A 25988-nucleotide genomic window follows, 5' to 3' on the forward strand; every position below is an offset into this window, starting at 1 on the left:
GGGCTAACACACAGTGGGTTGATGTAGACGAGAAAGCATGCCACACGTGTTATGTAGCATAATTACAATAAACAATAATACATATTAACGTATCTACTCTGTAGTTTTGGGTTGTAAATGTCTTCGGTTTGACAAATGTGAGATGGGCAATGTACTTCAATACACACACTTTGAAATTATTTAGGTTCTCAAAAGCATTGAAAATAGAGTATCTTTAACACAGCATTCTTTGGGCTCTCAGGGACTATCTAAAAACGTCTCCTCAGTAGATTTTGTATAGGAAGGACGTAAGACGCGTAGAAATTACACTCGGGCGGCGTGGCGCTGACGGCCGTTCCGCGTCTTAAGACATGCGTCGCCTGTGTGTGGGTTGCCGCTCAGGTGTACAATAAACCTCAGAGGTAAGTAACTGATCTGATATAATACCCAAAGTCTGACCTTTTGTTTGTCATTAGAATTCATATTAGGTACTTTAAATCAACGTTATTTTAAAAGCTTTTGAGTAACGTATGCGGAATGAAATCTGGACAAAGTTTTGATATTGTACAGAGTAAGTAAATAAATAAACTAAAATAATGTATAAATGCCAGATTAAAGTTTACATATCTGTCATTTAAACTGGTAAGTTTCATGAGTATTGGATTCCTTTTCTCGAAATGATGGTCAATCGAGAAGGACGACCTAGCGAAACTGTTTGTAATTTCTACATACCAATTTTCTGTGACCGAATGCAAAGCCCGAGGAAAGTTTTGTAGGAAGGGTTAGAAGCTAACAGTCAATTTATAATATTTTTGCGTCCTTTTTCTTTACAAAAACTACCGCAACAAAGCGTGGTCCAAGAAAACATTACAGCATTGGCAAGTTTTCTGGGAGAGATTTGATTAAAAGAAATGTCGGCCCCCTAAGGCACAAAATCTCACAGAGAGCTCGAGACAGCATTCGAATGGGGCAGCGAAAGTGATAAAAATTATCTTGAAGACATGAGTATCGATACACATTCAAAAAAAAGTTAGGCCTATAGTCTTCAAAAATAAAATAAACAACTTTGAAAATGCTGCTACGCCGTTAAGTCAAAAAATGTAAAAAACAGCTGTTTTTGCATTTCTGGGTTTATGAATGACTAATAATATGTCGAGTTAATGGAATTTCACGACAAGAAAACTATTATTTTGAAAAATGTCGAGCATACGAAGCTTCTTTAAAAAGTTATCACATGGAAGATAAATTTGGACCTTAAAAAATGCTAACATTGGTTTTGTCGACACCGATGGACATAAAGTATCACAAGTTCTGTTAGAAGCCTCACATTGGCGAAAACTAACTCTTTTATTTATCCATATTCAATACATAATTAAAATCACGAAAGATATCAAAAATAAACTATGTTATATTAATTTTATAAGACATTGAATTTTGTCCAGATTTCATTCCGCATACGTTAGGAACCTGTAACTTGCTTCATTCATCAAAATACCTACTAACATTAGATACATCTCAAAACAAATTAACTAACGAATATGTGTGTCCTGAATTTATTGAGCTGTATAATCGACATATACAGTACTTTTTGTACAACATAATCCCAATTTCTAACAACAAATGAGACAATTCTAGTGTTCATATTATTTTTTCTATTATGGTGGGACTGCTGTCACGAATCACTATTACATGTTCTTATTATGAATATCTTGACTTAATCTAGTTAGCAGATAAAAGCCTCGTGTTGTAATACATTACTTATTGATACGATTTCAATGACATTACTAAAAGCTGTGACAACTCTTGTTATTATAATATTTACTTCACCTGGTCTTTCGATATGCATGTTTTAAATTATCGAAAACAAAAACATGATTTGCATTATAAAGTTAATGAAAAAACTCCAATCAACAAGTCTCAAAACAAATGACACCATTTGTCAGTTGCACTTCATATTAGTAACGGTTAGTGAAAACATATCAGCTAAACAAATATTACATAATTATCATAATGCATGAATAATTGTATATTTATAAGAAAGAAAAGCATAGTATAAATCAACGAATAATGGAAAAATGTTGGTAATTTTCATCTCAAAATCCTTTTTGCAAGAACATGTTGTAAAAACCTTTTCGTTGATTTTATGGTTCTTACTGGGTAATTCGGTGTTTATTTAAATGCATTATATCAATATCACGTTACAAGTCAAAATTGGCTTTGTATTGTCTTTCCATGGCTTTCCTTTCTTTTGACAAAATCGAATGTATATGAGTGATAGTTACAACTAAACTAATCATAATAATTCGGGTATTAAAGGACGTTGCACTTAAATAAAATAACATAAACGGCCATTATATGTATGCAAGTTATTATGTTTTATCACTGACCTGTTAATAATCGTCTTGCCCTTTGATCGCAACTGTCTTCTATAGAAGACCAAGACAAATAAGCCTCAAAACATCCTAATATAGCTTAAAGTTCGTGTTATATAAAGCAGTTTAAGCGGTCAAAGGGAAACAGTGAACAACAGTTGGTGGTAACTGGGTCACTTATATGTATATTTACGATGTTTTATAATGGTTTTTATAATAGTTGACAGACGCTATTCTGGCACCTTAGTAATAAATTATTAGGTCGTATGTTTAAAATTATAGTAACAATACTGATAATAGGAAAACGGTGCACTTTTCAACTCCCAACCTTTATGAAATCCAATTTGTTTAATCCTTGTAACGCCACAGAGAATTATTATCAACATCAAATAGGTATTTAAACATCACTGTTACCATATAAGGACAGATATGTTGAACACACACATTGTGTCTCGATATTATTGGCCGTTTTGGACCTCACTAAATATTATGCTGTCTTCTTGTCGTGACTATGGCGCTATAAGTATTAAACCGCAGTCTACACTTAGTGACAGTTTCTTAAAAAAAATGCACTGCCAACAAACACTACAGATCGTCTATTCCTTTCAATTATTTTTACAATGAATGCTTTAACATCTAAACTAGCAAAATGGAAGCATCAGCTACGTGATATGGTGTTTTCGTATTTATTGAGCAAATTTAATAATGCAAATGAGAAGGGTGAAAACGATCTTAAACGTTAAAAATTAGATGATTTTTTAAGATTTACGTTGATTTGTTGCTTTAAAATTTTATAATTAATAATAATGTTCAATAGGAAAATATCGTGCGCAACTTTAAAAGTAAGAATTTTGAACATCAAAAGGATCATGGTAAATTGCTCAGATATTATATATGTAAACCATTATTTTTGTTCTTAAACAATATCCCTAACTATCCCTAACTAGAAAGTGTAGTTTCTCTCTCATTCATAATTTGATTCTTAAAGTACTCAGGTTGTAATAATTAAAGTTAAAAAACATCAAGTATGGATTTTGAGGATTTGACTTTAAGCAAAAATAATGTAGGTGTAGGTTGTCAGGTCTTAGCAACTTGTTACCTAACGACCATATTTTATTAAATCATTATCTTCATCAGCAAGTCGGATAATATAAAAACCATGTTCACATGGAACATGACAAAGGACCTAAATCATCGGATAAAACTGCCACAAATTGTAATAAAAACCGGCCAAGAGCGTGTCGGGCCACGCTCAGTGTAGGGTTCCGTAGTTTTTCGTATTTTTCTCAAAAACTACTGAACCTATCAAGTTCAAAACAATTTTCCTAGAAAATCTTTATAAAGTTCTACTTTTGCGATTTTTTTCATATTTTTTAAACATATGGTTCAAAAGTTAGAGGGGGGGGGGGGGCACTTTTTTTCCTTTAGGAGCGATTATTTCCGAAAATATTAATATTATCAAAAAACGATCTTAGTAAACCCTTATTCATTTTTAAATACCTATCCAACAATATATCACACGTTGGGGTTGAAATGAAAAAAAATATCAGCCCCCATTTTACATGTAGGGGGGGTACCCTAATAAAACATCTTTTTCCATTTTTTATTTTTGCACTTTGTTGGCGTGATTGATATACATATTGGTACCAAATTTCAGCTTTCTAGTGCTTACGGTTACTGAGATTATCCGCGGACGGACGGACGGACGGACAGACAGACATGGCGAAACTAAGGCCTGACTCGTAACGGATTTGTCAAATTCAAAACTGTTTTAACGGTACCAGAGCCGGCCGAATCAAAGTATGTTTTTCTATAATGTGTTTAAAATGTATTTAAAATTTATTATTTATTAGTAAATTCATCATTCTCCATTTCTCCTCGCTCATGTTGTAAGTTTTGTTGTATGCCCTCCATCGTACATCCGACAGTGTTTTTCGACACATTCTTAGTTTTAGTCCTATCAAGGACTATCTTTTTTTAAATATTTTGGTGGCTTATGGTTGGTGTCATTTAAATGAATGAATTTCTTAGACACTCCATCCTATTCCGATTAATAGGTGAATACTATGAGACTTCGTTAAATTAAGTTTTTTACCCGATTTGAAGAGCGTTGGCTTTAGCAAGCTGCTGGCTTCATAACTGTGGTGGATGATATCCAGCTATTGTCAGAATAAAGTTGAAAGATCATATTATTAAATAAAATCTGCGAACAGCTTCGTTCAGCAGTTTTTGTTGTAGATTTTTTATCGAAAAGTGGTTACTTTGCTTTAAATGCTTAGTAACGGACACTGCATCGACTGAATTCCTAGTAAAGTGGATATTTGGAGACTCATTTAAATTATCATTGTTTCATAGGAATCGTAAAGAAATTGCCTTTCAGATAAGGTATAATGTTGGTTGCCTGGTAGTGTTGAAAATGATTTAAATGCAAGTTTCGTCAACAGGGATCAAGTTTTTGATAGCAATTTGTCGCCGAATTATTTTCAGCGATCACTTTAATTTTATCTATCTAGTTAGTTGAGAATTGCTTTTAAACATGATTCTAACATAATAATTTTGTGAATCTGGCAATTTGAATGGTGTAATGTATATATAAAGTAAGCTAGAAATTATACAAGAAAAAGCACTCTGAATTTGACAAATCCGTTACGAATCAGGCCTTATAATAATAGTTGACTACGGAACCCTAAAAAAATATGGTGGTAAGTCAATGTGGTAAGTGCAATCTCTAGAATCAAATTACGAACTTGAGGCTGTCTTTCCCGTGTCTCCTTAACGAGGAGTAGATTTTTCAGTCTCACAATTTGCCACCACCCTTGTCATGAATTTGTGCTGAGCAAAAATCTGCCCTTTCACAGAATAGTGTCGAAATTTAGACAACAATAAATGCCACCGTCGAATGACTAGTCATAAGTGAGATTTTTAACGCCAATAACATTTCGAAGCTTTTAAATATCATAATATTCCAAACGATTATATAATCACATAAATACTTATCACTATACGCCAAATATATTAAAAACCAAAAAGATAAAGGACTAACAAAAAAAATCCAGTTCGCCAACTTGACATGATTGTGAAAACTTAATCGACTTAATACGTAAATAAATACTGTAAGTACTAAAGAACATCGTAAATTATTAGATCACAGACATATGTCTAAATAGAACACCTAAACACACCTACTTTGCGTGCCATCGAATCAACATGTTCTACAGAACACCTCACATTTGTAGTAGAACTCTTGATATTCATCTTTTCTGAGACAACTTTTTGAGGCAGTACTTTTTATTGACCAAATTGTGTTTTATACGTATTTATTAATTTCTGACTAGATTAAATTTTCGATAGAAATTACTTAGGGCACGCTCAGTAGTGAATTAGGCTCGCCGTGATACGCGAGCTACAAACCTATGTGCTTTTAAAAGTTGTCAATGTCACATTTAACTTTGAAAACTTTTAGCTTTATATCTAATCGCGGTACGGCGTCTATCTAGATATATGTCTACGTATAAGATAGAAGCCTTGCGGCGTCTATTGACTTTGGTACGAGTACCGCCCTCGCGTATGGCCGTCGGTTCGATTCCCCGTTGCATATTCGACTAGCATGAAATTCGTTTACGATACGCCTTATGGCAGCTTGAAGCGTTCCCTCCTTTCGACTTTCCATTCTGAAATTATCAAATTGTAATTGAACAGCTGTTATTATTGATTACCTAAATTATTGGAGTAATTAAAAATAGGTGTCGAGTAATAGGTACATTCACCTGGTCAAATAATAATAGTACATTGTGCAACAAGGGGAGGAAGTTGAATATTACTAACGAGAGTAAGTTAAATCGCGACGGCTTGTTACACACAATGTTTTTCATCACATTTGAGAGAAAAATACAGAGGAAACAGTCATAAGGCAAAACCTTCAACCGGCGGCGCGACCAGTTAGTGTATCTTGATCTACATCAGATTATTCATATTAAATCCATTGTTTTTGATAACAAACACTTTTTGAACGAAAACAAACACGAAAATACTGCATATAAATTAAATGCAACGTTCAAAAAAGCATATAAATCATATAATTGAACTAAAATTGTACTTTATTTTGATCTGTTGTACTCTCCGTTGCTAGGCAACGGTGGGTGCCTCGCGTACGCCCGCGGTCAAGCGCGAGTAGAGAGCATATTGTCAGATTGTAAATTATAACAATTTATCTGAGTTAAATTTTACGAAATAAATGCAAAACACACTGAAATAATTGTAAAACATAAATAAAATGCATTTTTCATACCGTATAATATATTTTACAGCTTAATAGTAAAATTTTGGTTGTGCAATAAAAATCCTTGGCAGATTGAAACATCCTTTGCCTGAAGTATTGTACGGATTATATTAATTTTTAAAACTAAATCCATTATTCCCTTGGGAATAAAATAGTACATTATGCTTCAGTACACGTAGACGCAATGATACCTTTAAACAGCAAATGTGATGAAAAATAGTTTTACTATGACACCCAAGTCAAATAAAGAATACCATTAAAATTACTACTATATGCATACCTTTTGAAGTTATAATTTTGTGTTCTCTACTGTGTGAAAAATCGTGAACTGGATATTTAGCGAGTAAGTTTTTTTAGAGTGTACGGAGCTCTCTAATTGGTAGGTAAATCCCACAAAACTGCCTTTGGGGGATTATTTTGGATTTCTTTCACAGTTGAAGAATACGGTATGAAAATTCCTTTCTTCTTTTCTGTTCGGTTCTTTACCATTCGCCAACAGCACTCTCTTGTCTAATAAGGCAACAGAGTCAACCCAGCGACCCGCCTAGGTTTCATGTCAGCTAATTCTCAAGCCGCCACTCGCATTGAACGTATGGATATTAAGCCGCGGTCTGATTCTGATGTACTCACCATTCACCAATAAGTGTGCAATCTCAGGCAGTTTCCCGCCAGATCCGCCAACAGCACTCTCTTGTTAGGCAGCAGCGTCAACCCAGCGACCCGTCTAGGTTTCTTCTCGGCCAGTTCACAAGCCGCCAGAATACGGCCGCCGCTCGCTTCGAGTACTAGCAGCGCGGGCCGGCCGCGCGCCGAACGTATGCATATGATGTGGCGGCCTGATTCTGATTCTTCGAGCGCTACGCCGCCGTAGCCGCCGCGACCTGGAAACGAGATTAATAAAGTGCACACGAGTTTGTAAAAACTGTCAGTTTTCAAAAACACAGACAGACGTGACTACTTTATGTTTTGGTACGAGGTCTGCAACGCGACGTTATTATAATAAACGAATAAAACTATTTCCAACTTGTCGACACTAATTCTTACAGCAATCTGAACCTTCTGTACAGTAAGTAAGGGCTACTATTTAAATGAGCACCAAAAAAAGTTTTGGTACCCCAAACTTTACAATCAAAAAGAGTAGTTTAGCAACAAAATAATGTTACTGAAAATTATACAACTGCCACCAGTTTCAGTAAACCGTTCACATTAAATTGTAAACTAGCACCAACAATAGTAAATGAGCCCCAATTCTAAGTACGAAATTAATGCGCTTATTAACCTAAATAATTTATTACCAAAAAATATGTATATAGGTATATTACCGAATATAATAACACCGAATTTAGTAGCCCCTCCCGCTAAACCCCTTGCATACCGCACCTGATGCACAGCGCGTTTTGACGAGTCTCATTAGACAGCGAAGCGACCAACACACAGACGAACTACTACCGAAATGTGGGTTAGGTTAGGTTAGATCTGCGACCCGCACACAGACGAACTGCTACCGAAAAGTGGGTTAGGTTAGGTTAGAACTGCGACCCTTGAAATGTTACTAAATTTGGGGTTCAGTTAAACATGAGCCGTAAGTAAGTAGTATTCGATATTGAAAAAAAAACCGATAGTCTTAGGCAGCGTTCCCACTTAGGCGTCGCGTGTCTCGCGGCGCGCAACGGACGTCTCCGCCACGCCGCCTGAATGTAATTCAAAAAACGTCTCCTCAGTACGTCCGTTGCGCGCCGCAAGACATGCGTCTTATGGATGGTAGGTTAGCGATCAGTCGCAAGCGTGTCCCGGAGCACAATCATAATCATAACAACCGATCGCACCAGGTGATGCAATGGGGTCTAGCCAAGCATGAACTGTAAGGTAAGTATTTCAGGTTGAAATGTGTCTGTACCTTTAGGCACAGGCGCTAGCGTGGCCTGCAGCGTCCCGCCGGCGTCGTACACGCGCACGGCCGCGTCCGCCACCACCAGCACGTCGCCCGCCAGCGCCAGCCCGCCCACCAGGCCGAGTTCACCGCCTCCCACCTTCACACAAAATATAACTTTTTTCTACTCCAGCACTTAAATCTGTCAATTAGATTATTGTCAGCGGTATCCAAATTAAGTTCATTTGAGTAACGATGAGAAAGTCTATTTGTCTATAGGTTCATAGGATTACTGCTAGCAGTAATCATATAAATATAGGACTTCTGTTAATTTTTTTTTAAAAGCACAACTTCCATTTATCAGGTATGTTTTCATTTACAGTAATAAGTAACTTTTAATAAATAATATAATATTTAGGTTCATAATTTAAATCAAGATGAAAAAATAAACTTAAATGCGTTTTACATATTAGATATTGCAAAACAAAGGTAAAAATCATAAGTTTATCCAATAATTTTACATTCGACATTTAAATATTCTTGAACGCAACCACATTTTTCGTAATTGAAAACCGGCTTATTTTCTATTTCTCTTGTCTATGGTATGTTTGATATTTGTAAACTTATCACGAAACTATTTGAACTATTTCGGTGGTGTGTAGTTTGTTTTAATTCGACGTTATTGTGCAAAAACATAAGTCATTATGAGTGATTCTGGTGAAAAATGCACTTCCGAAGAAATCAAGGCTATGGGCGCTCAAAGTGACTGACAATTGACAACATTTCATATTTTTGAGTACTACTTTTTATTATTTGGTTTGAAAGAACTCAATACTAAAAGATACACGTATTTTTTTATTTTTCCAAAAACTGCTATTTTAATGAGAAAATCCCTTTTTATTACTACTTCGAGCAGAAAGAGCGTAAGTTACAAACGTCAAGACACAGCTTCGTGACGTCACATGCGTTGTTTCATACACCTAAGAAAACTACAAAATCATTTCTAAACAAAAAGTTTTAACAGTCAGCTCAAACAGTCCGGTATGTCTGACTGTCAAGTGTCACTGTCAACCACTGTCAACCAATAGTGAATGACTACGAACCATAGACTAAGCCATGAAATTTTTAATATCTTTGCTACGAACTGTGATAAGTGTCTCTGTCAAACTCAAATGACATCCCAACTGGAAGTTTTTTTGTTATAGTGGCAGCTCTAAATCAGCTATTTGACGTCACTTCCCCTTTAAACTATTTTTAAGATTTTTTATACTAAAAATACAGAAAAAAAAATTTAAAAAAATATGTATGTGATCTACAAGCGTATATCTCGAAATGGTTTTCGATTTAGGGACATTGAAAATTTTGAAACGTTGTCAATTTCTTACATGAAAAGTCAGATAAAGCCTACCAAAAATGTTATGATTGTTTTGACATGGAAATTGCAAAAAAATGTTTCAACTTTCTCTGAAACGGCGTTGTTGGCATATTTTGAAGAATTGTGCAACAAGTTCTCGCCATCAACATTGTGGACAGAATACTCAATGCTACGACGATCCACACAAATATTCCCATTCATTACATGAAGTAAGTAACTAACCCATTTTATTATTCTCGAATAGGTATGTATGTGGCTGTCGTAGAAAAAGTATAGTATACAATCGTAACATTATGAAGGCTATAAAAGTCTCGTACCTTACTTAGGCCACTCGGCAAGCCTTCGTGGCCTAACCGCGGTACACAACTTTTATAGCCTTCATAACGTTACCGTTATATAATATACTATATTGCCACAATATAGTAGAGGAGATGTAGCGTTTGGGGTCATAATAATTCTCACAGAACCGATGTTTGGTTTTTATAGTTCTTTGTGTGTGTCTTTTTGACATACTAAAAATATAGTAAAATATATTTATGCAAAATGCGTTTTTTCGACCGCCAAAAGTTCTATGAAAAATTACAATGGAAAAAAAATCTTAAAATTTAAAAATCGTCTCTGGTATAAACTTATGGGGAATTAGGCGGCAAAAAATTTTATAGCGTTGATGTTTAGCAAAAACATAACAATTTTTCATTTAGCTGGACGTCGTGGGAGCGGACATGCAAGAGAACAATCTCACGTCTAAGGATGCTGAAGACCGGACAAAGTGGAGAAGACTGAGCAGGAAACCGGACCCTGGCGCTAGGCCGGGAAAACGCTAGGTTGAAGAAAAAGAAACCGTAGTGTGCGACCATATACGGGTCCAGGGTGTGTGTATGCGCAGATTTATGACTAGAAAAACCGATGATTATTAGGTTTTGGTTTTCTCTTGTGTTCAATATAATGCTTTATCGACAGTTTTTGTTTGGGATGCGACAATTTATGTACTTACATTGAACCCCACCAAAATACAAGTTTATGGTAAATACGATTACCGCAATAGGAGGTTTTTTCTCCCGCGGACGCTCCTTATCCTGCGAGCTAGCTGAGGACTTTTAAGGGTGCCTTTCTACCAGAGATGTGTTATGGATGCGTCTGATATCCACAATCAGCTTAGTCGAACGCGTTCCCACTAGCGCTACGCTTTGTGAACAATGAACATGATTGATGGATATCAAACACTATCACGTAGCGCATCTCTAGTGGAAAGGTACCCTAAAGGGCCAACAACGCGCATGTGGAGGCTCTAGAGTGGCAGGCGTCATAGGTTACTGTAATTGCTTATCACCAGGCGGATCGTACCCGTATTTACCATGGTGTGGAACATATGGAAAAAATTACATTGCTGAAATTTATGTTTTAATTACTTCCTTTCATCAAATTTATGATTTTTATCATTTTTTATTTTACCAAAATAGTGAAAAATATTTATATTTTTGCTAAACATCAACGCTATAAAAAATGTTGCCGCCTAATTCCCCATAAGTTGATACCAGAGACGATTTTTAAATTTTAGGATTTTTTTTCATAGTAATTTTTCATACAACTTTTGGCGGTCAAAAAAACGCATTTTGCATAAATACATTTTACTATATTTTTAGTATGTCAAAAAGACACACACAAAGAACTAAAAAAACCAAACTTCGGTTCTGTGGGAATTATTATGACCCCTCCCATACAAATGCTCGTACAACTCCTCTACTAATAGTACATACTTAAATACACATATCGATAACTACGAATTGTCTCGGAAGCTTCCCATATACCTATTGTTTTCGACAGATCACACGCGACCGCTCGTTCCGTCAATACAAAGAGAAACACGCATTGTGCACTGTTGTCACTGACCGCTAGTTGAGCTTTATTGCAATATATAAGGATAGACAAATATTGTTGTATATATTACATATATACAACAATATAACTTACTAAACTCAATAAAAACAAAATGCAGTATTATGTACAACTTAAAACTAATTAACTTAAAATATATTTACAAATAAAAAATGCTCCCCAGTTCTTCGTCAGCGATAAGGGTCCCCCCACATCTAGCGTCTCGCGAACGTCGTCGTCTCTCCAACGCCCGCGCGGCGTCGACGCCGCGCTCCCGCAGCGCCGACGCAACGTTGCGGCGCCTCTCGAACGTCGACGTCGCAGTGGCGTCTGCGCGGCGTCGACGCCGCGCCAACGCCGCGCCCGCGCAGCGCCTCCGCGATGCCAGCGGCTACCAACGTCCAGCTAGGGCTTCCAATACCGGGATCCCAGTATCTCGGGATTTTTGGGGTAGATTTCAAAACCGATATTTAATTTTGTAATCGGAATCCCGGTATTTTTAGTAACTAACAAATTATGGCAAATAAACGTAAACTACTAATCAAAAACCTTAAATTTCTGCATCATGACGGTCGCTAGACGCGTAAATATTGCTTTTTGCTCTCGTTTCTTCGACACATTCTCTGTTTAGTGTTTTTACAATATTTCTATGAAATGACAGTTTTTCCGATGATTACCTAGATAAAGATACGTGTCAAGAGCATTCATCGGAAAAACTGTCATTTCATAGAAATATTGTAAAAACACTAAACAGAGAATGTGTCGAAGAAACGAGAGCAAAAAGCAATATTTACGCGTCTAGCGACCGTCATGATGCAGAAATTTAAGGTTTTTGATTAGTAGTTTACGTTTATTTGCCATAATTTGTTAGTTACTAAAAATACCGGGATTCCGATTACAAAATTAAATATCGGTTTTGAAATCTACCCCAAAATCCCGAGATACTGGGATCCCGGTATTGAAAGCCCTAGCTGGACGTTGGTAGCCGCTGGCATCGCGGAGGCGCTGCGCGGGCGCGGCGTTGGCGCGGCGTCGACGCCGCGCAGACGCCACTGCGACGTCGACGTTCGAGAGGCGCCGCAACGTTGCGTCGGCGCTGCGGGAGCGCGGCGTCGACGCCGCGCGGGCGTTGGAGAGACGACGACGTTCGCGAGACGCTAGATGTGGGGGGACCCTAATGGTGCCCAGTAGGCTGACAGCTAGTTACTGATTATTCGTGTTACAAACTACACGATTAGACTTCATAATGCATAAGCCTGACTTATGACGCTCGCCTGAAACGCTACGCAAGCTCTACCAGATGACCAGACTTGATACTCTTGAGAGGATACAATATTGATTCTCAACACTCGCGTATGTCGGTTGAACTTGATACTAGCCTGAAGGATAGACAAACGCAGACATACTGACCTTTCTATCGCCCCACGTGCGTCGAACACAAACACGCATCGCGTGCCGTTGTCGCCGACGATTAGTCATCGACGCCACGCACACTGACTCCACCAGGCAATCCGTACATAGAGTTGACTGATGACTCCACTACACTCACTTGAAAGATAAACAGACAGAGACTTACCTCTCGATCTATCGCCCCACGAACGTCGAACACAAACACGCATCGAGCGCCTTTCGGGTCGCACGATAGACACTGACTCGACCAGACGATCTGACTTGATTGTACGTAGAGTTCACTCCACTACACACACTTGAAGGATAAACAGACACAGAAAGATACTGACCTCTCGTTCTATCGCCCCACGTGCATCGAAAACAAACACGCATCGCGCCCCGTTGTCACCGACGGCTAGTCGTCGACCATGCGGGTCGCACGCAACGCATACTGGCTCCACCAGACGATCCGACTTGATGGTGCGCAGGGTTGAACCTTCTACGCTCACCTGAAACGGTAATAGTAGTAGAGGAGCTAAATCATCTAAGCGCACGGCAGTGCGCAGGCCAAATTTTAGTTTCATCTAAACTTAGTATTGGATTGGATTTCAGCCCTTTTTTAGGGGAACAATTAGCCGATACGAACTTGGTCCGCTTTTTAACAGGTACGTTTTTGGTGGGATCAGTACCTACTTTCAGAATCAGATTCCGTTCGGAATCATGTGTTCGTATCCTACCGACTGCGCCATGCTAAATATTGGGACACGTAAATCTATTCCCCACGTGAATAGCACTTCGTAAAATAATATTTGTTCAGTGACAATAATATGTTCTATAATTTTTCTTATCTACACGATAACTTTTCATGCTCCTAAAGTAAAATTTAATGTTTTGTTAAAGAGATGAACCATATTATAAATACCTCGGTGAGCGTCCTCGTCCGCCAGTTGACGGCGACTATACCGTCAGCTGTGACTGCGATCCCTGTACAACTGCGTCCCGCCAACCCTGGAATATAAACAAAACGATATAAAACAAAAATCCAATAATGATTGCACTGACTACTTCTTGTCATTATTTATTTACAAAAAATAGATATCATACACAAAAGATAAAACCGACAAGGCCCACCGGTGGCCGAAACGGGAATTGAACCCGGGTGTTCAGCTTACGCGGCTAACGTATTTACCACTAGCCCGCCCAAACAAAAAGTAATTAAAAAACAAATCAAAAAATATTTAATATAATAATTTGATTTTCCCCTCACTAGCTCGGAAACACGTGTTTTGTCCTTTAATACCAGCGAGTAAAAACGCATTTTTTCCACTAGTGGGTAAAGTAATTTGACCTTGAATAAAGTCGAATTAACTGCATTAAAATTGATAAAAGTAGGTGAATCTAGTAATAATGATGATTTACCACCTGTGGAACTACTGGAAGCAGTGATAAACGCATTTTTGCGTTGTAGTTTCCTCGCTATAGTGAGGGGAAAAGTTTTGTGTTACACTCGGGTGCAAATGTATTTTACTTCTCGTGTGTTAAAAAACTCGCAAGTTCAGGATTCTATTCTCGAACTACTCGCTTCGCTCGTGGTTCAACTATAGAATAGTTTAACTTGCTCGTATTTCAATTCCACACTCGGCGTTAAAATACAACTTTGCCCCCTTGTATAACACCGGCCGGTCCCGCGACGACCGGTCTGGCTCAGTCGGTAGTGACCCTGCCTGCTAAGCCGCGGTCCTGGGTTCGAATCCCGGTAAGGGCATTTATTTGTGTGATGAACAGATATTTGTTCCTGAGTCATGGATGTTTTCTAATATGTATATAAGTATGTATTTATCTATTTAAGTATGTATATCGTCGCTTAGTACCCATAGTACAAGCCATGCTTAGTTTGGGACTAAGTTGATCTGTGTAAGGTGTCCCCAATATTTATATTTATTTATTTATAACAAATAACTATTGTTCCCTAGTTGTAGCCGTTATTTATGTTGAAGAAACGAAGTGTTAGTAACCTTCATTGACGATGTGCGACTTGAAGGCGAAGGTTTCTTCGTCGAGCACCATCACGCGCGAGTTCCCCGCGTCCAGCACGTAGATCTCGCGCCGTTTCGGACATCTGCAAAATAAATCACAAATTTGCAACAAAGCGAAGCTAATAATTATATATAGCATTGATCAGCAATGACATTGCTCATAGTCGAGCAAGTACCGTGTCATCACGATAGCTACTCCGAGCTTCACTGTAACATCTGTAAGTTCTACTTGTTGACTAAGTCGTGTTCTAGTATATACCACTGGCCGCACGCGCACACACCTGGATACAGCCACGACTTGGCCGATTTCTTTCTTTCCTTATTCCACAGCAGCTAACCTCCGTGAGTATCACCGACGCTCCACAATGTGAGTCTTTACTCGTACACATCAGGCCACAACCATGGGTTGGCTAAGTTGCTCCTCGCTCGCTACGTAAAGGCGGCCGCCACGGCGTCGAGTCTCGCACGCATCGTCAGTTATTTGAATGGCGATGGAGTTATTTGGTTTTGACGACCGCTCTGGCGCAGTGACGAGCGGTCTGGCGCAGTCGGTAGTGACCCTGCTGCCTGCTGCGCCGCGGTCCCGGGTTTGAATCCCGGTAAGGGCATTTATTAGTGTGATGAGCACAGATATTTGTTACTGAGTCATGGATGTTTTCTATGTATATAAGTATTTGTATATTATATATATCGTTGTCTGAGTACCCACAGCACAAGCCTTCTCGAGCTTACCGTGGGCCTCGGTCAATCTGTGTAAGAATGTGCTATAAAATATTATAGCACATTCTTACATAAATATATTTATTTATTTAATGGCTCAGTGAGCCCGTATACACAATACACACACCTGACCACTAGCCAGTCGAGTTATTTCCGGCCTCGCTCCACAGCAGCGGCGGCGGAATGTGAGTCGATACAGTCGTACACACCTGGCTACCGCCACGGGCTGACTGAGCTGCTCCTTGCCCGCGCCGCGCGCGCCCCACAGCAGCAGCGGCGCGGCCGTGGCCGCCACGTCGGCGCGCAGCGGCGAGTCCCGCACGGCGCGGGAGAATACTAGCACGCGCACGGTCAGCGCGCCCGCTGCCCAAGGTCGTAACGTGATCCTGGAAAACATCATCGAGAATTATCAATCAATCGAGCTTTTAGTTTGTTTGTGCGTCCCGCCATGATAGTTCACCGATCATGCTTAAAGTAAAATCCACAAACCTACGGACCAAATTGACAAGTTAGTATGAACAAATGTTGCCACAGTTTGGCCAGTGTCGTTCTTATCGATATTAAAATGTCTTTCCCGTCACGGAACAATGGTATTCCGGACCTTTGGGAGGTATGCGCGGGGCCGAAGCCGACGCGTAGAGGCCCTTTCGACACTTTAATGAAATGTAAGGGGTACACCGAGCGGATGTTGCCCTTGCCCATATCATGGGACACACGCAGAGGCAACAGCCGCCAGGGTGTAAGGACTATTTGAGAGTTAATGGAATCTAAAATGAACTGGTCTATTTTGATGAAAGTGATGGACTAAATACTGGGCTATGGATAAAAAAACCGGACGCCTGCCTAATAAAACGGTATCCAATTTTATTTCCGGCAGACGGTGACTCGTCCCCACAAGATGGGCCCCCACAAAAAGCGACATCCAAGATGGCTCAAAGGCAACACCGGTGTGAGAACTCAAGGGTGTCGAGAGGTGTACACCGCTTTCTGCCCAGTGGCTGTGAAGCCACTGCACCAACTCGCGTCTTATACAAATTTTCACTTCCACCCCTGGGGCATGTAGCCCTAACGACTCCACTCTGGACGGCCAGCCAAGGCAAGCCAGAGGTAGAGAGTACTAGAGAACTCCCCAGGAGCACTCGGGTACGTGGGGTCGCTGTTCCCCAACAGCTCGCCACAAGCTGCCCTGCGTTGACTGATTGCACTGGTAAAACCAATGGGCGATGGGGTCGTCATATTAAAATTATTATTACATCGTAGATTTCAGGTGCACCCATACGGGACAATCAAATTGGCAATTTGATCGGCTAATCAATATACCAACTTTTTCAGTGATTTCGATAGACGAAAAGGTCTGTAGACCCTTAATTAGAGATTTTTTATTTTATTTCAAACCAGCCTCACAGCCGCGCTCACCGGGTCGCCGCCTGTGCTACGCGCCTCACCACAATAATACATCAATCACCCTGACTTACAGACGACAAACATAACCAACAAATAACAAGGTTAAATTTATTATTCTCCACTACCTAGGTTGTCTGGAAGACATCGCTCGTTGTTGTTGTTTACCTCTTAAGTTGTTGTTTATACTTGCTATGTTGTTTCGTGTATGGTGTGCAATAAAGAGTATTTTGTATTGTATAACCTCATTCTATAAGAACACAGAGGACCTCCTTTAGAGTGCCAATATTGTAAATTTTGTGCGCGCTACAAATCACCAGTGCTTGGGGCGCGAGGAGCGGGAGAGGAATGTGTTTAGCGCGCTGCGATTTATAAGTTGACCTATGCCGGCTCTGAATATAAGAATCATACCTGTAGTGATCAGAGTCGAGATCCGTAACAGTGCAGGGTAGCGGCGCATCGTCCAATGTGACGGGATCGCCATCGGTGCTGCGTGCCTCACCACGATAATAAATCAACCATCCTCACTAGACCACAAACATAGCCATATTCTATAAATCATTCCTGTCTGTAGTGACCAAAGTCGAGATCTGTGACAGTACAGGGTAAAGGCGCGTCGACCAAAGTGACGGAAGCCCTGACGGGATTGCCTCACCACGATAATACAAGGATTATACCTATAGTGACCAGAGTCGAGATCTGTGACGGTGCAGGGTAGCGGCGCATCATCTAATGTAGCGGCAGCGCTGACCGGGTCACCGCCTGTGCTGCGTGCTTCGCCGTGATAATCCACCGTGCGGAGAATAACGCTCACTTCCAATCCGCAAACACACCCGGATTCTGGAAAATAAGGTTTATGTTTTGTTATAACCTTAAGATAAAGAGAGCCCAGAAAAGTCAGAAAATACAGTTACCTTAACTGCACATCTACTTAAATATATAAAAGAAGAAACTGACTGACTGTATCAACGCACAGCGAAATCGCTGGTCCTAGAGATTCCAAATTTGGCACGTAGGTTCGTTATAAGGTGTAGAGGAGCACAAAGAAAGGATTTTTCGAAATTCACCTCCTAAGGGAGTGAAATGGGGATCCAAACATTTTATGGGAAAACAAGATTAGATTAGCACGCGGGCGAAGCCGCGGGAAAAAGCTAGTTTTAAATAAAACGCCTATTGTGATATTACTGTCAGCAATAGCAAATAATCCGTCAGCAATAATTAGAGATTTTTCGTTTTGCAAATTAAAAATCTCCTTAAACTCATGAAGTTCTCACCTAATTGCAAAGTACATAGGCCAGGAAACGTCGTACTAGTCCTAACTCTTCCAAGTTCCGCCAACGCTTCTGCGAACCTCTGCTGAGCATCGTTATGGGCAAAGTCCACAGCAAGGAAGGCGTTTTCACGAGGCTCGGCCAACGCTGCCGCGTCTCCCAACCGGGCGCCTAGCGCTGCCGCTCGGCTGCTTACTTCGCGCACTTCCACTTGTTGCTGGAGGCCTGAACATTCTGCTTCAACCTGAGAATGACAACTGAACGTTATGCGATGCTCTATTACCTTATACAGAGGTAGACAATCAACGTGACCGCTACAAGGAACTGGAATGAAGAGTAGAAGATGACGTCAATAAACTTCCTTTAAAAAATCTGTCAGCATTGATTTTTATTACAACTCAAGTAGTCTTACCTTGGTTTTCTCGGCATCTATTAACTTTAATTGTTCTTCAAGTAACTTTCTTTTATGTGTGGCGGCGGCTGACGCTGCTGACTTCAGTTCGCTATGTCGTTTCTCTAAGGCAGCCTTCAATTCGTTAAAATGCCTGTCTATAGCGTCATCAGCTGCAGTGGCCGCAGCTTCCAACCTTCTCAACTCACTGGCGACCGCATCTCTTGCTGAACCAAGCTTACTTAAACACTCATTTGCTCTATACAGTAGAATTTCTGACATTCTTTTTAACGCTATAGAGAATGGTACTACAGTGTGGTCGCAAGGCGTATCGCTGTGTGGGCCGTCAGCGCAATGTCGACAGAACACGCAATCGCAAGTCTCACAAAAGAGGAGTTCGCGACCGGGATGGGAACTGCACTGTGGAATGACTTCTCTTCTCTGTCGGGCCATTAAATCTAAAAGCTGATTGACGAGAAACGAGGGTGGTAACGCTTGAACCCCGCCTCTCGGTATAGTTATGAGTTCGCGACAGATGGGACATCGGAAGCTACCAGCGTCTCTGGTCTGTGAGGCGGCTATTCGTGTGAGGCAATGTAAGCAGACCGTGTGTGAGCATTGGAGAAGCTTAGGCGTGTGTTCACCGCCGTCGTAAGTGCCTGAAAACACATAATTTCCTCATCAAAACAAACTTTTTCTAATCGTAATTACTTTTTGTTTTAGCATAACAACTGCCTAATGTTGGATTGATTTCTTTAAAAGGATGCAGCTTTTTGTGTGGGAGATATTTAAAACTGAATAGTATCAAGCAAAAACAGATCTTAATCAAGATGGAGCGGATGAAGTGGTGTGCAAACTTGAATTCATGTAACAAAAAACATCGGTAAATTTAAATTATACAGGACTAAACGAACTTCGTGATTGTCTAATTTATAATCCATCAAAGCAATACCACAGCAATACTGTCTATATATACATCGCAATTCAGACTTTGCTTGATAAGAAATTAAAAGTACATCTGCCAAAAATATCTTCACGATGACACTTCAAATGTAATTGCTGGTAATTAATATTCAATCAGTGTAACCACCATTAGGGTTTTAGTTTTACTACTGCCTACTTGACATCATAGTTATTTCTGTATAGCGCTTTAATATAAGGTGTGGCGTGTTCGTAGTAAATTACGTCAGAGCTTTGGCAGTGTCTATCAGGATTCGCAGAATGTATTATTCGCCTTTAAGTTAAGGATCTGTATAGTTTCCTGTACTTGCTTATGGCTTGAAGAAATTAAAAATTGTTCTGAGATAATTTCAAATCTATCTATTGTTATCAACATTACGCAGATTTATTACTTAATATTACGACTTATTATCCCAACCACAATAAAAGCTGTCATTGTCTGCTATTCAGAAATATATAAATGTAATAGAATGAAAAATCGGTGAACTATATGGTTACAAGTTACAAAGGTGACAATATACTACGTAATATTTTACCGTTCCTGCCACCATAACATACTTATCATAGACAAAGGAATGAAAAGTCATACAAATTGGAGTAATTTATCTAAAGTATAATAGCTTTTAAAGCAAAACAATGTTACTATACATATATTTGTTTGCCCAAGCGTAACTGACTCACCTATTAACAATCTAGTGAACAACTTCTAGTAGACAATCTACACAAAACATATATAATATAAGGTCGATGTGGAAAATAATGTTTAGGTATTACTTTACAGACATGTATTAGACACATGTTCTTTCGACTCTTGTGAATTATTATCACACGCTACAAGTGCGGAAAAGAGTCCTCCCTTCGGTAAGTGTTTTGTCGCCGCTCGTTTCGAATTTCGTCTTCGCACGTGCATCGTAACGCTTTACAGTACATATGGCCATTGGCCATTTAAATTTTTGACATAGTTACGTAATACGCTCATTACTTACATCATTAGTAAGTGCGGTAATTGCAGCAGAGCACAGCAGAGCACAGCATAGCTCTTCCTTTCTGTAACTAAACTGACTAAGCGAGGTAGCTACGCATAGAAATTCGAGAGGTCTACCAGTCTTCATTACATTGACATTACAGCAGTTTATTTTACAAGCATTGCAAATGATGCGGGTTCAAGTCCCGCCGGAAGCGTAAATTTTTCCATTTTTTCCTTTGATATAAAAATTACAGCAGTTATTTTACCCTACAAGTACTTTTCGTCGGAATAACAGGTATGTAAAAATAGTCATGTAAAAGAGCCATTCCTTTGTCTATTAGACCATAAGTAGACTCTTGTGATATAAAAACATACTAACATAAACATGTGCCGCAGGTAAGGAAGCTCTCGTTAAAGTCCTCGTAGTTTATAGAGACGGTCTCGACGAGCGTCGAACTCATGCTCGCCATCCCGACGCCCAAACGTGAACTGTGACAAATGGAACAAGCAGAGTGATACAGGAAAATCGACAACTTATAGGTATCAGAACACAAGAGATACGCTGCGCATTTCACGTTAACTAGGAAAAGAGAGGGTCGTGTGATGCCCGTGATTTAGAAAAATCAACAGTTCACAGATATATGGTAATACAAAGTCTCGTAGACCATCGCCGGTTGTTAGTACACATTTGTTGAGAACTCAGATTCTCTCTCTGGCAGTATTCCGATCCAATCCAATTAGAAAAGGGCAAGTTGAGACGAGGCAAAAGACGAAAATGGAGGAGCAATGTACACTGTATGCACTCGTCGAATGGAGCGACTTTAGACAGATCAAAAATGAGTAAGTACAGTCACCAGCATAAATAAGTAATGATTTCTGTACCTTGTCACTTTAACGTCGTGTTTGAAATGTCATACGAAATTGTCAAACGATTAAAACCGACAAGGTACAAAAATCATCACTTATTTATGCCGGTGACTGTACCGTGTACATACAGCTCCCTTCTTCTACTGTCGCGTCCCACGCTTTTCCGATTGGTTTTGATAGGAGCAATACATCCGGGAGATTGCAGACACAAAAATAATTATACACAGGAATATTTTATCGATTTTGTTAGGTAGATTACTTTCATGAATTCGAATTAATCATTAAAATATCAATACACGTGTTAAGCTATTGTTTCCTGTAGCAAAATATACAACAAAGTACCTAATGATTGCAAACACGACTGTTTGTTTACATGTCGCGTAACACGTGTAATCGTGTATGCTGCATTACATATTTACAATTTAGCTTATACAGGGTGAGTATTGGACATAAGAAATGTAATTAGATAACTTGTACTTAAGATTCAAATAAAAATTTTGTCCATACAAAAGAATTCGGCCCGCAATGTAAACACACACGCGTTAAACGCACGTTGGCAGGTTGTCATTGGCTGTCATCGCAACCATGCTTAGGTACAGTACATTACTGCTGCTGAGGAAATTCGTAAAAATTAAGAGTAACTCAAAAACACCAATCTGTGCCAAACAGAACGTGATTCTGAGTAAGAACATCCGAAAATCAGGCGAAAGCAATTTACATAATTTATTTTTAAATTAAAGGAAAAATGGGAAAATTCACACCTCCCACCGAACCTGCGACCACTGGCCTTGCTGGGGCCATAGATCATAAGGTCCTCATTTTTTCCATTTTTCCTTTAATTTAAAAATATACCTATCGCTCGCAGACGTTTCTGCGTGATAAAAGACAAATGTCAAATTTACATGATTTAATACAATGATGGCAATAAAATTCTCTTGTATTCTGATATCTATGTGCCAAACTGGCTAATATAGTGGGTCTACAGTGTTGACCTGTGGTCTACAAACATAGAAATGCGTGTATGTCTACTTTGGTCAAATTGTTCATGTACACGTTTAAATGCATGGCTCAATCAGAATTCATTTAAGTACTATGAGTTAAATATTTTTAAGTAGGTTTAAATTCATCAAGTGAAAGAAACTCAAATGAACTATAAATTACCTTTAAATCCATACTAATATTATAAATGGGAAAGTGTGTGTCTGTTTGTTATTCCGTCTTTCACGGCAAAACGGAGCGACGAATTGACGTGACTTTTTAAGTGGAGATATTTAAAGGGATGGAGAGGCTACTTTTTGTCTCTTTCTAACGCGAGCGAAGCCGCAGGCAAAAGCTAGTTAACTATAAAATTATAAATTAATTATGCCACACTGCTAAAGTTGGTTTATCGACCAGAAAAGGAAGTTTGAATATAAAAGGTAAATTATGTTAAAAATCAATATATTATTATTATGTTATAAAAACAGTATAACTAGGTTTGTTATAATACCGATTCTATGTAAGTTTCATCAATACAAAATGTACTTATTTTAAAGTCAACCTTATAGTAGGTATAGTAAATTGAGAAGAATTTTGCTTATTTCAGAAAGTAATGAAACAAAATATGTAAGTACTGGTTTATGGACCGCCTTTACATGTCGAGAGCGCGACGCATACTGCGGGCGCTATATCGACTTAACACGTGAGTAACCCGCTTAAAATATTTTTAAATATCAAGTATATGTTTAGTTAGTAGGTAGCAAAGCCATTAACCTTTTCAAATATTTATGTCATGGCCAAGGCTCCAAGCACAAGGGAGCTATTATAAACCATACTCAAAATTGTGTTGGATAGTTTGATGGTGTCTGTTATAACACGTCTATAAATGTTGTGCCTAGTGCTGTAGACTCCACAAGTAACGACAACTAACACTGGCTGGCTCCTTGATATGAGCTCCTTGCCGAGGTGTTCCTGAGGATTTACAGTATGGAGTTCTTCAAAAATGGGGTGTATTGATTTCTAAGAGCTCAACGCCCACCACTCAAACGATGGGAGGACGAAATTATAACCACTGTAGGGCCTTTCTGGACTAGACTGGCCAGGCAGAGGAAATACTGGAAAGAGCTGGAGGAGGCCTATGCCAAATCAGGCAAGCTGTAGGTTTACTTGTTTGCCACCATGCGGTATTAAAAAAAAACTAGATGTTCTTAACATTCAAAAGGTTAAATATGTATACAAAACAACGAAAAAAAACACAATATAAAACAACAAAACAAAACTTAATAGCAAAACACATTAGTGACTGTAAATGTTACGAATATAAAAACTGTTACTGTTATAACTAAACAATTATTAGAACATGTCAGATGCCTGAGTGATTAGTTACTTCATTCCATGGAATCTAACCTGATTGCTGGCTAGTATGTGATAATGCAGTGTGAGTCACCGGCAGATTGTCGCCAGACTCCCGCTCATCTCATTGCCTTTAATTGAATGTAGGCAATTAAATCAGTATGTAGTTTATAATTGTGTTGTACTATTAAAAATAATGTGACATGTCCTCTATAACTTTTTTAATACAATTTTATTGTATTAGTTGAGACTGAAATATTAATACACTACTTTTAAGAGTGGTTCAAGTATTACATATGTTTAAAAATATATTAATAACAATAATATTTTTAACCAATCAAACTAACTGTCTGTGCTATATGTACATGATTTCTGTACAATAAAGAGTTAATACAATACTATTGTATGCACTGTCTATTAATTAATTCAGAATAAGAGCTTTAAGGGACCATATATTTATATTTTCATACACTGATTAAATTATAAATGGTCACTCCTCACTAGTTTTAGCAACATGGATTCTGCCAATGTCGAGGTGAGGATTTCTGACTTGTAGAAAGAGTGTCTGATTCATAATTTCATATTAATTCTACTATTTATAACACTGTTGTATCATTGTGTCATTATCCTTTCATAGGCATCTGGCCAAAAAATTGACATATTTTTATAGTAACCCAAGTAAAAATATATTTAAGTTGGATTTTATGATCTGCTTCAAAGCATACCAAAAGTTAAAATAAATAAACAATTATATTATAAGTGCAATTTAATTGTACTGGTCATACTAATTACAATATGTATTGCTTCTTTAATGAACTTAACAGGAACTTAGTATCACTTGACCTTCATTGATAATATTACTACACATGTACTGCATAAATATCAAGTAACACTTAATACTCTACAGTATTATTATGATTAATCTGAATGGTCTCATTACAACATCTGCAAAAAATTTGGAATATTGCCAATAAGTGAGGGAAAAAAGTTAAAAAAATATGAATTTTGTTATATAACACTTTAAGTTCTCGCGCTTTGTACACATATTTAAACATTTATATAAATTAATATCGGGTAGTTTTGTGGTGTTTACATCTCCGGTGACACTTTGCTGGGACGTCAATCTTCCGCGACCACGGCCAGTGCAACCTGGCCGAAACATTGGGAAAAAAGGTAAAAATAATGTTAATTAATCGCGTTCAACCCGTATGTGACTTTAAATATGAATTTTGTTGTTGTTGTGACTACAAGAATAGTTCCTCTCTCCATTATTTTTTTAGATCAAAATATTTTATCTTTTGCTACCTCAAGACAACCATTTATCATAATTCAATGTATTTTTATTACTGTAATTTAAACACTAGTTTAATTTCTTTAACTTTATTGTTTGAATATTAGGTTTTAAAACCAAAATAAATGTTAAATAATTATGTTTAATGCTGATTTAGGTAAAAACTAATAAGCATTGGTAAGTATTAAAGCATGACTTGTTTATTGTTATACCTCCTTCCTTAAAACTACAGAGGATAAAGGAAATAGAATGAGAACAACTATTTTACAAAACTAAAGAATTATGTTTATGTTTGTAAGAGGTTTAGTCACACCTACACTAGTAAACAAACGTGAAAGGTGAAATAGTGCGTAAATTTGCCGGTAGATAAAACTGATTAAAAAAGTAAATAAATACAGTGAGGAGGTACTTACAGAAAAGAGCAACAATACATGGAAGTGACCTCAGGAGCTACACATAGACACACCTCTCCTTATCTCATTCCAAGTAACGACACCTAATCTCCGCGTTAACTTTATGGCTTTTTTAGGCAAATGTAACTAGCTGTGAATAGATCGGGTTGAGTAAACACTTCACACATAACACGTTCGCGTAGCTAGAGTTAACGCGTCTTT

The 25988-nt window shown here is 38.5% G+C and overlaps 1 protein-coding gene across 2 annotated transcripts; it reads right to left on the reverse strand.

Annotated features, from left to right (window-relative positions):
* Positions 1 to 5026: 5026 nt before the first annotated feature.
* LOC125230591 (tripartite motif-containing protein 2-like) lies at positions 5027 to 25914 on the reverse strand. Of its 2 annotated transcripts, XM_048135793.1 has the most exons (13): positions 25788 to 25863; positions 24138 to 24214; positions 21265 to 21374; positions 18980 to 19617; positions 18571 to 18811; positions 17974 to 18136; positions 16105 to 16281; positions 15155 to 15258; positions 14062 to 14147; positions 13490 to 13648; positions 8528 to 8660; positions 7261 to 7511; positions 5027 to 6022 (listed from the first exon to the last, which is right to left on the reverse strand). In XM_048135793.1, the coding sequence occupies exons 3-12, from the start codon at positions 21353 to 21355 to the stop codon at positions 7264 to 7266; spliced, it is 2040 nt and encodes a 679-aa protein (XP_047991750.1). In that variant the 5' UTR covers positions 21356 to 21374; positions 24138 to 24214; positions 25788 to 25863; the 3' UTR covers positions 5027 to 6022; positions 7261 to 7263. The 2 variants fall into 2 exon arrangements, with proteins under 2 accessions (XP_047991750.1, XP_047991749.1); XM_048135792.1 differs by lacking the exon at positions 24138 to 24214 and having other exon boundaries at positions 25788 to 25914.
* Positions 25915 to 25988: the final 74 nt, after the last annotated feature.

The sequence above is a fragment of the Leguminivora glycinivorella genome, chromosome 10, assembly GCF_023078275.1.
Source record: "Leguminivora glycinivorella isolate SPB_JAAS2020 chromosome 10, LegGlyc_1.1, whole genome shotgun sequence".
In the NCBI taxonomy this organism is placed as follows: domain Eukaryota; kingdom Metazoa; phylum Arthropoda; class Insecta; order Lepidoptera; family Tortricidae; genus Leguminivora; species Leguminivora glycinivorella.